An 11,237-nucleotide genomic window follows, 5' to 3' on the forward strand; every position below is an offset into this window, starting at 1 on the left:
CCTGAGCTCCCACTCCAAGGCTGCTGTAGGTATCAATTCCTTTCCCCCCTGGCATGCAAAGCTCCCAATCCTCTTCCCAAGCCAGGCTGGCTGTGAGCACCATTAAGCTGTAGCAAGGTGTGCTGTTAATGCAAATTATACTGTGTTTGTTATCTGTGTGAGCACTGCCTTCATCATGGCTTAATCCACATCTCATTGGTCCAACTGTTAAATTGCTTCCATCAAAGTAATACTCCCTCTCCTCAGTTACTGGATTTTGAACTCCAGTAACCCCCAAAGAAACCCTGGCAAAAAGACATCAATTAATTCCAAAATGTAAATGACTTTATAGTACTTTATTAAACAGCCAATTCTAAAGAACAGTACAAAATATGAAAACATGCATCATTTGGTGTGCTTATAAAACACTTGTCCAAAACAAAGACTGTTAGAAAAAATTAAACAAGTTTAGCCCCAATACACCTCGTGTTCTCCACATAAAAGATGTTTGGTAGTTATAAATACAGTTCCAGCTCCTTTAGGAAAGTTTAACCATGTGTATATTAGTATTTCTGTTACAGTTGGTTGGTTTTTTGCCTTCAGATTGCTTCTGTAAATTTAATTCTGTCAATTTAAAACATGCCTTGTTATGAAGCCTGAGGAACTATTGTTTTCCTGTACAGTAAGTACAGATAGGAAGGTCCAGGATTTTCCTGCCATTCTAATCAGCATTTACTGATACATTAAAGATTTCAATTAGTATAAAAATATAATCACAGAGAATAAATGTCTGAGAAGATTCAGTATTTGAGTGAGTCTTAGTTAATAGGCAAATAAAATGCTATTGACTTCCAAATCTGGACACCACCTCTGTGCAGCTTCTGCTTCCAAGATCCAAGTGTCACAGTGTTCACACGAAGGCACTGCTTATCCTCCTGAAAACATCACTTCTTACTCAGTAAAAATAATTTAACACACAGCTGAGCTAACAGGCAGGTGCTAAGGGAGGGAGGCCACACCAACAGGCACCAGTTCTCTGTAGAAGGTAACAGGAATCCTGTTCTGAGCAGCAGACTGACAGCTACACAGCAAAGTCACCCGCGGAAACAGAGCCAACTGCCTTTGTCCTGGAGAGAACTGAGGCTCCTCCTCAGAACACCTTGCTGCTAGAAAGGTTGGATTATTTTGCTGATGGGAATTACTTTTTGCCTAGAGCAGTATTGCTACACACATACCATTTTTGTTTTAAAAAAAGTAAGATTTAGTTTTCATCTTACAATTTTTTAATCTGGCTTCCAATTACGAGCAAGACAAAAGTGTTGCATCTACAAGTGGTGGTGTGTTTTAACCAGATTCCTTGCACAAACACAGCCTTGACACAGGTGGTGTTTGGCCTGTGCCACCACCTTCACTCATCTGCTCAGAAACCTCTGGGCCAAAACTGCATCTTTGCAACTATGAAGAGAACTCTCAAGGCTTTATTTAGCACCTCTCAAGTATGAGACAGTACAAGAACAATCCTGCACAGCTACTTTTCCCAAGTGTCTTACAGCAGCATTTTCTACAGGCCTGTTTCCAGTTCCTTTGTTTGGACTTCTGCAAGTAGAGGAGAACAGGACACCAAACCCAGCCAGGCAGCAGGTCCCAGTGACGCCAGCCCACCCTCACTAAGGAAGAATATCTGAGCACTAAGCACCATGCAAAAAGCAAGAGATGGACAGAGCAAAGGTAGGAGGAGTCTCAGAGGAAGGAAAGGTAATGCTTTATCTCAGAGTTGGACACAACCTCCAGCACTGATTTATCCTGGGTTTAAATGACACTAACCGAATCAGTGGAACAATTGCTTCCCTCATTTTTTGGAATGAAAGTGATGCTGCTTGATGGGTTAGTTCCTGTCAGATTGTTATAGGCCAGTACAGAAACAACTCTGCCACAAGCTACATTTAAATAAAAACCTTCAGTCAAAGCTTTGTACAAGAGAAATTTCTGGAAATGTGAGGGAAACCAGCAAGTACTGTGAGGCAGCACACTGTAACTGCTGGCTCGGAGCAGCCACCCTGATGTGGTAAGAGCACTTCAGCTGCAGCAAGGCCCAAGCTGCTGAGCAAACTAAGACCCTTGTAAGCAAGAGGCTGCTCTGTGCAAAGCAGAGCGAGGGGAGGTGCTTCTCTTCACAGACTACAGCAGCTGCCACCAGGATTAAGACGTGGTTTTTTTCCCTTTCCAGCTCTTTTCTCTCTGCTCGAGTTCAGCCTCGGTGAAGGCAGCTGGGCCCCAGTTTGTGATCAGGTGAGGATTCTTGGAGCCTGGAAGACAGAGGGCAATACTTGGAACAGGCATTTCTGACAGGCACATCGCACGCCTGGTGTCGGTGTCACCACGGCACGGCCTGGTAAGTGCTGGAAACCTCAGAGGGGATCCAAGGAGAGAGGGATGCCTGGGGTGCTGTCACTGAAGGTGCTCAGTATGACAAGGTGCCAACTGCTGCAATCTTTTGCATCCTTACCTCCCAACTTCCACCCTCAGAGAGTTCTATCTTAGGAAACCCCTTTCTTCTTGCCTTTAGAGAGGTCCTTGGAGGTCTCTCCAGCACTGCATTTCAAAGCCACTTCCCTCTGGGCTGGCATGGTATTAATTAAGCTAAGAAATTAAACTTTTCCAAAAATCAAGTATTTACTTCATGTTTTTGAATGCACTGAACACCCAAATGATGCAGTGTTCAGGCTGATCCTTGCTTTGTTTCAAACAAAGAATGATAACAAGTTTGTTATAGTAGGATCCGTAGGGGTAGAGGCTTGAAGCTGCCACCAGCAGCTCTCAAATGTGCTATGTGGAGGCTGCTGTGAACAAGCCACTGGTAAAGGCAGCAAATCCCCAGGGGAGCTAAGTGAGAGACACAATGGATACCTATTTTTCTAACTAACTGTGATAACTTACCTGGCTCTATTAGTCGAATTAATCCCTCATGATGAGCTACTTTATCTTTCCAACTCTTGGTGTTATTAGCTGCTGTTTCCAATTTCTTCTTAACCTCCTGAAATAAGACACAGCCCTCTTGAAAACAAGAACATCTTTACTCTGTTCGGATAAAAAGATAACCCTTTTTCAGTCAAAAGCCACACTAATTCAGGCAGCCCCTCGTTTGCTGTGGACTGGAGAGCTCCACTTCTAACCATCCTAAGTCATTGCTAAAAAAATGTCAAACCAGAATCCAAAAATAACAAGCTGTGTAAGCAGGGCTAGTCTTCATAAAGATTGAAAGCATAAACTGTAGTTTCAAAACAGCAAAGATGCATTTTCTTTTCCAAATTGAGAACAGCTGCTGGGTATCTCTCACTCTGAGAAAGCATAAAAGGAAAAGGAAGATGCATTCTTCAGCATAAACTGGTCTTTTGGGCAATTCCAAATGGAAGGCTAGTGCTTAATTATTTCTAAAACAATTGGTTTGTGGATTTTTTTGGTCTTTTTTATGTCTGTTGTGTTCAGCAGTTCCTTTGGAGTAGTAAATGATGCTTCACATAAAAAACCCTGAGATGTCACTTTAAAAAAAAACTGTCAAGTATTACCCAAAAGTAATTTAATGATGGTGTGAGATGTAACACCAGCATGGGAAGTTGTAAAGTGGCCAGAACTACCCCAGCTGGAGCCCTTGCGCAGCCACTGCAGCACTTGTACTCTGTGCCAGCTGAGACAGCTCATGGGCTTGTCCCCAACAGCACAGAGACCAGCATGAACAGGCTGCCCAGGGCAACATGAGCCTGACCTAAATACATGCAGGATCTATACCTCTCTAGCCCTGGAAAGTGTGCAGCACTTCAGACTCTGCTTGCTGGATTCTGGCTCTGATTTCTTCCATGAACACAGCTACTGCCCTTCCCCAAAAACACTCAGTGCAGAGAGCAGACCTGGCACTGGGGACATGAAGCACTGCTACACACTGAGAATCTGAGCTAATTCCTACTCTCCTTCACTTCCACTCAGTGCTTAAATACATTTTTGAGGCACAAGTGCCTACAGTAGAAGACAGTACTGTGCCATGCCATCATGGAAACATTGCAAGAGTAACTAATGCAGAAGCAAAGGGCATTCAGGTATGGCACTGGGGCTGCACATGGAGTGAGTCTACAGTCAAAGACCAATACACAGAGTATTTCAGGATGTGACTGAGCTGGCTTGCATGCAAATTGGGACAAAAATAAATTATGGAGGTGGTGTGTCTGAAATAAGTCCTCTTCAAATGCATCTACTGCTCGAGACCAAAAAACCCCAACCCACCTGTCCTGCCTCTTAGTGCAACTTCTGTGCTTCAATCCTTAAAGAGCATAACTCTGATGAACTTCAAACTCAGTCTCTGGTAAGGATGAGAGGCTGATGGACAGAACAGCTCACCTCATACTGCTCAAGGGCCTCCTTCCTTTCCAGTTCGAGCTGTTTCAGTTGCTGCATAGCAACTTGAAGAGCCTGTTCCTTTATCATTCTCTGGTTTTCTAGCTCTTGCTTCTCTGCTTCTGTCATCTGAATGGTCTGTTGCTGCTGCAAATGCCATTTTTCCAGTTCAGCTCTCTTTGCTGACTCCTCTTCCAGCAATCTGCAAAGGGGTTGTGACATTAACTGCACTTCAAAGTAAGTTGTATCCATTATGTAGCCCACAGGTAGGGAAGCCGAGTTAATTGTTGGGGAAAGAAAAGGGAAAGAAAATGCTGTTTAAAAAAAGGCTTGGGAAGCAGGGACAGTTATTGCTCGTTGGCTGAGAGTCAGGCAGGGTGCACAGTCTGACTGCAGCCAGGGGCTCTCCACAAAACTCAGTCAGCAGTGGGAGCCCCCGAGGAAACAAGCAGTGAGTTACCTGCACGGTCACAGGAGCACTGGACAGGTGGAGAAACAAAGCATTACTAAACAAAGCCCCTGGGAGTCAGAGGGAGCTTAACCCTTTATCATTACAACTTACACCTGCGATAAAATACAGCAGAAAGTCACATTTACAGTTACTGCTTTATAAAATGAACAACTGAAAGCCTGACAGAGGGACCTCAGTTTTCCACGTGCTGACATGCACAACACCCAATGGAAACACAAGTGTGCTGCTTTTCTGACACTGCTGAGCACTCCCTCTGCCCGGGGCTCCTCAGACACTTTTGGAACATCCACCACCAGCCTTCGTGTCCCGGGAAAGGGAAGGCTGTGTCTGCTGGCAGCTCGTCCCCCACTCCAGCACTGTGCCCCAGCACGGCCCAGTCACTGCCCCCTGGCAGGGCAGGGCCAGGCACTGACAGACTCATCCACCTGCTCAGAGCCATACCTGGCCTGAAGTTTCCTTACAGTCTCCTCATCCTGCCGTGCCTGTTTCTCATCCTCCAAAGCTTCCTGGAGCTGTTTATACATTTCTTCCAGCTCACGTACTCTCTGTAAATACTGTTCCAGCTCAGACGATTTCTGAGCAACCTGCTCTTCCATTTTCTGTCTTACCTAGAAGCAGAAGTTGGGAACACATGAGCTACCACTCAACTCAGGTTTCCAGTTTTGAAAGGAATTGCCAGGTTTGCCTCAGATAATGTTTTCAGAGACAAACCTTTTCCTGCTGCTTGCAGAGCAGAATGGACAAATTGAGGCAAGACTTGTAACTAAGAGCATTTAAAAAAAATAAATAATAATAATATAGGTTATTTGCATTGCCCTACCTCCCTGCAGCACAGGGTTTTTACAAGGGCTCAAACCCAACTTCAGTCACCTTGAATTTGTTGCTCAGTTTACAGATACTAAACTGAAGGAAGAGAAAGCATGTATGGCTTTGCCTGGTTCATTTTGCATATTTATGCAGTAGGTAATCACCTCAGGCTCTCCATCTTTGAAAACTGCAAGGAGAACTTCAGTTCGCATTTATCCTTCAGTGATTTTTTTTTTCCAGTCTTCCAGTAGTATTTAAGCTTTGAATGCTCCCCAAATTGTAGCCAAGGTGTGCTGGTAGGTGAATTCACCAGTAAAACTATTTCATGGCTACATCTCTAATAACTGCAGTGCAGGTTGCCTTCTCCAGGCCCCCAAAACGTGCAGAATCCCTGCAGTGACTGCCTGGGAGGGAGGTCCTGGCTCACTGTGTGTAATCACATGCACTACTCACCATTTTTTCTCTCTCCAGCTCCAAACTGAAGCGATCTTGTAACTCAACTTGAGTCTGAAGTCTTTTCTTCTCCTCCTCAGCAGCACGAGCAGCTGCTGCTTCCAGTTGCTGAAGGAGAAGGAGAGGGGGAGAAAAAAAATAAAAAAATTGTAAAAACTAAAACATTTTGAGGGAATGGAATTTTATTTAAGAATTCTCAGGTTTAACAAAAGTGGAAGAAACCTCCACAAGGTTTCCATTAAGGCACCAGCTGGAGTCTTTTAATGTCTGAGGCTGTTCTCAATCTCTAAATGTACTTTTCCAGCTTGCTTATTTGCAAGACAACTTTAAATTTACCAATGAAAAGGCAATGACCTGACTTCCTCTAAGTTTCCTTTGAGTCCTGCTTTGCACAAGAGATAGAAATTGCTCTATTTCCTTCTCTACCTCATATGGGATAGAAAACTGTTACGGAAAAGCACATTCCAGGCAGGAGCAGTGAAAGCATGCCAGCATGCAGCTCATGCACAAACATTACTCAGAAGCACTGAACTGCCACAGGAAAGCAGAAGTACTGCAAACTTTGACTATAATAAGAGATTGTGCTGTTGTGAATCACATCCCTCTAACATCCCCTAAACTGCCAAGTAAGGTAAAGAAAATCATCACTTGAAATTAGGGGGAAATTAGTCTAGTCAGCTCTAAGGCCCAGGAAACAACTGCTTGTACTTTCATGCCTTCTTGCAACCTATTTAACTTTTGTTGCATCTTGATTTCACAAATCATTCACAGTTGTCACAGTTTTTCTTTTCACCAGGATTCCAAAGCACATCTTAGAGTACCAGTCAAAACTTTACCAGCAGTGTGTCGGAACTAGATGATCTTTACAGTCCCTTCCAACCCAGACCATTGAATGATTCTGTCATGGACTTTCTTAGCACTTTTGGAAGGTACCACAGTTAAACCATCCTTCCTCACACAACCTAGATGAGCTAGTGAGATGCCTAAATGATTAAATCTGCCAAGCTAAAACTTCCATTCTTTCAGGTGCTTGTAGTATCCCTCTAGTCTGAAATAGATGGGAAGAAGGGACAGAGAAGGCTCGAGTTTCTGGTTTTAAGTTGCAGAAGATAGTACAGAATTGTTCTCCTTTGAAAGGCTTAAATGATGCCAGTGTTTTAGAAGCAGAATTCCTCCTCTGCCAGAACATTTAAAAGCATGTAATTGTAGTCACATCCAAGATATGCCTATTTAAATGAAATTTCCTTTTGATTTCCTTCCCTGCTTTGAAATGCAACAAACATTGCCAATACTGAGCTGTGAGGGTGAACGTGCAGAGCCACAGGCAAGGGTGGTGCCAGAGAGCTCAACATGAAAATATTCCGTTTGTCCACTCTGTATCACCTACTTCCTGCTTAATTCACCAACAGCAGTTCCTGGCAGGTGAGGTTACTGGGAACAGCTCTGCAGTGCAGGGAAAAGGCCCAAATGTGGGGGGAGGAGGGGAAGGGAATCAAACACCATTCCAGCAGGTGTTTGCTAGCTAGCAGAGTCACTGAAGCCCATGCAAGACCCCAAACTGACACAGAAAGGGCACACACAACTTCTGCATGCTCTCATAGTAAGAGAAACTTAACTTTCAGTTTGTTCAATGTGCACATCTCGAAATTCCACTAAAAATGTGAAAAAAGAAATCTACTTTAGACAAAGGCTCTTACTCTTGTGAAACTTTGTGCTGCAGGAGCTATCAAAATACAAACCAGTCTCAGCACTTTGGCAGATGCTGCACAAATGGTGGCTCACTGCCATCAGGAGCAAAGCTACCTCTCAGCTTCCCAGAGCAATTCTGTTTCCTGAACCATTTACAAAGCCTTTTCCTTGAAGAACAGTTTTGTAACTAATCAAGCACTTTCAGTTCATCCCCTCCAGTTCCACTTAGGCAAGGTGCAGTAGTTCATGTCAGAGCCTAAGCTGCTTTCCTTGAGAAGTCATTTTAATCCATTCCCCTTCAAAAGATGCTCCTGGCCACAAATCCTTAGTTTACCCATTGTGATTTTTATAAAACTCCCTGGAGCCTGTCACCATCCCACTGCTCCCACATTATCCTCCTCTCTAACTTCTTCTCAACAAAGTCAACAACACTGAAATCCAGCCCAATGATTTCTGTTAGCAGGTATATTACTTATCAGCAGCAAGTACCACAGGCTGTCCTTTAAGGTCTAGTTTGCATTCTGAATCTTAAACACATGGTAGGCTCTAGGTGCTAAAATTAAATTAAAAACCACTTTTCCACCATCAGATTCCAGTCTGGGTAAACAGAATAATACCTCCATCAGTACTGTCAGTGCAGGGGTAATTGAAAACCCACAAATTGCTCCCTGACACAAATTGGGAGTTAATGGCAAGAGTTTTTAAAAGATATGCTTTGGATTATTTTATGTGCTTTCTAGACTCAAACCCTTTAACATGCTTTCTCAATATTTGTAGTTTTCCCCACTGCAAAGATCATGGAAATCTTTTCTGAGGGCTGAAATTGGAGGAGTTTGTTTATGAAAAACTCAAGCAATAATGCAGACTTGCTCTAAATGGGAATGCAAAAGAAATCACATTAATTTAGGGAGGTAGTGAACAAAAGACTCTTTAGAGTAAGCACAGAGCAGAGATCTGGCTGCTGGAGCAGCAGGGACGTGAGTGGGAGAGAGGCTAAACAGCCTCCAAGGCACACACAGCACTAACAGCCACAGTAACTCTTCTGGCAAGTCTTCTCCTTCTAAAGACAGAAATTATATTTGGACACTAATCAAGTCTCTGTGGAGGCACCAACTATTCCAAAGCACAAATACCCATCAGCATGTTCCATCCACTGTTAGAGGCCCTTGCTGCCTCCTGCCAGTCCTCAGACTCAAGAGGTGGCCACAAGGAAAATGATGCATTCTCCAGGTCTTCTGCTGACACTTGGCCATGTCTAGCCCAGTTCTCAGGCTTTCAGATTCAATCCATGAGGAAGCAGCATTTAAACACTGCTATGTGTCTTAGGTCTATAAATCTCTCCCAAACTACTCTGATAAAATTATGCTAATACATACTCATAAAATCACTCTGCATCTCTGGAATCTTTGTAAATTAAATTTATATGACTGGAAACTACATCTGTGTGAGGAGAACAGTTCCCATACAAACAAATCACATACCATAACTTGGGAAAACGATGTAAGAAAATCTGAATGGAAAGGCCTGACTCTGACAGAGAAAAGGAAAAAACCCACCACCAACTGCCAATATTAGTCTCTGCAGTCCCCAGACACCACCCAGCTGGCACATTGCTCTAGACCAGCCCCTGAGCTGTGCCCGAGGGGTGTGCTCAGTGTGCCTGAGCACCAGGCACGGGATGCCCAGCTGTGCCGAACCCAGCCATGGGCTCCACTCCCACCTTCCGCACGGTCTCCAGTTCCTTCTGCTTGTTCTCGTTGGCTGCCTGCAGCTCCCTCATCTGCCTCTCCAGCTCCTCCTGCTCAGCCAACAGCTTCTGCCGCAGCTCCCTCCGTTTCTGGCGCGCTTCCTTGTGGGGCGGGGGCCTCCCTGCTCTCAGCAGGCTCACGGTGCTCTGGATGGCTGGAGGAGAACAGGTGATGGGACATGCTGAAATGTCCTAATTCTCGTCAGGCTAGCAGTCAACACAACCCAAAAGTGAGAGGCACTTGGCTGTGAGTACTGGCTGTGAGGCACAAGGCTAAGGTCTGGGAATTCCACTGCATTATGTCAATTCCAATACTGATTTCTAACAGGCCATGGACATCCAAGTCACATATATGTCCAGCTGCAAGAAAAAAAACCCCAACGCTGCAGGATTTCTTACCACCGAGATTCAGTGACTCTAATCAAGGAGTAAGATGTTATCTAACATAAATATCACTTACTTCCCTGGAACCAGCCCTACTGATACTCCAAGGAACAGCTTTCTTCCAGGAAGACAGCAGCTCTCATTCACTTACATGCAGTGATGAAATAGAGAGCAGAGCAGAGAGTGACAGATGATGTTGGTATTTTATTCACCTACTATGATTGTGAAAAAATACCTCCTTTTGGAACTAAGTAATAACTCCTCATACATCTAACTTTAGTGCAATGAAACACATGCTGTAGGTGAAGAGGGAAGTACAAATGAAATCACACAGCTCCAAATATTTAACTCCTGCACATACTTCAAAGGCATTAGCAACTGCAGCTTTACAAGGGCTTCTCCCTCACTCTGCAGATGGAGCTAACTATCATTCAGCACATGTCTGGGAAGGCTGGTACTTTATGATGCTCAAGTGACATGCTTTTCCTTTTGCCCCAAAAGCAACAATTTACAGTGTTGTTTCCGTTCTCCCTCACAGTGCAGCCAATATAGAAAAAGCAACAATGATAACCACTTCATTTTGGTTATGGCTGCCTAAATTGAGGCACCTAAATGACAGAAACTGATTTCCCTGGTGTGGATCCTTAGTTCTTCCTGAGTCTCAGGCCCTTTAAGGATCTGTGTGCCCAAAACAGACAGCAAGACCAAGAATTTCAAATTTGAGTAAAGCACAGCTGTCATACTTAACTTACCTTAACTTTCATGTAACATGCATTTTTTTGAAACCTCACCTTGTATCCACTCCTGCTTCTTCTTTTTATCAGAGGCACTGATCTCAAAGGTTTTATCAAGACATTTTATGAGAAAAAGGCATTTCTTTCCATCTTTGTCAGGCAAGGCCTAGAAGGGGTAACAAAAGGATTAGCCTGGCAAACACTGAAGTCCAGGTTATACAATCAAGGCCCACGTATGCAGGTATGTGCTACAGAGCTGCAAACACCAGCACTCAGAGCCTTTATTAAAAGGGTGTTTATGAACTGTTTTCACAGAGGTTAATAAAAGATATCAGTAGTCAATCCCACTCAGAAAAGGATCAGTTCTTATCTTTAGAGACACACATAGCTTTAGGTGTGGGGTTTTTTTACCTCTACACAACAGTTGCCATCCAGCATGATGTCTCCTTTCTTGTCCTTTAAATCTTCACTTACGTAGTAGGAAATAACGTTGGGCTTTAGCACAAACCATCGCTCCATCCAGTTTTTCCTCTTGTGACCTTTTTTCAGCATATAGCCCTGTGAGAAGCACGAGAGGAGCTGACGT

General features: G+C 43.9%; 1 protein-coding gene across 1 annotated transcript in view; it reads right to left on the bottom strand.

Moving 5' to 3' along the window:
• Window positions 1–2,138: 2,138 nt before the first annotated feature.
• Window positions 2,139–11,237, bottom strand: part of SWAP70 (SWAP switching B-cell complex 70kDa subunit) — a gene marked incomplete at its 5' end in the record, with an annotated part of 23,884 nt that continues 14,785 nt past the window's right edge. Inside the window, 8 exons of the mRNA XM_009078061.1 lie at window positions 2,139–2,285; window positions 2,917–3,013; window positions 4,369–4,567; window positions 5,279–5,445; window positions 6,098–6,205; window positions 9,507–9,688; window positions 10,709–10,817; window positions 11,063–11,209. Of these exons, the coding sequence (XP_009076309.1) occupies window positions 2,179–2,285; window positions 2,917–3,013; window positions 4,369–4,567; window positions 5,279–5,445; window positions 6,098–6,205; window positions 9,507–9,688; window positions 10,709–10,817; window positions 11,063–11,209 (1,116 nt within the window). The remainder of the gene's footprint in view (window positions 2,286–2,916; window positions 3,014–4,368; window positions 4,568–5,278; window positions 5,446–6,097; window positions 6,206–9,506; window positions 9,689–10,708; window positions 10,818–11,062; window positions 11,210–11,237) is intronic.

This window comes from Acanthisitta chloris, unplaced genomic scaffold (genome assembly GCF_000695815.1).
Source record: "Acanthisitta chloris isolate BGI_N310 unplaced genomic scaffold, ASM69581v1 scaffold23277, whole genome shotgun sequence".
Lineage (NCBI taxonomy): Eukaryota > Metazoa > Chordata > Aves > Passeriformes > Acanthisittidae > Acanthisitta > Acanthisitta chloris.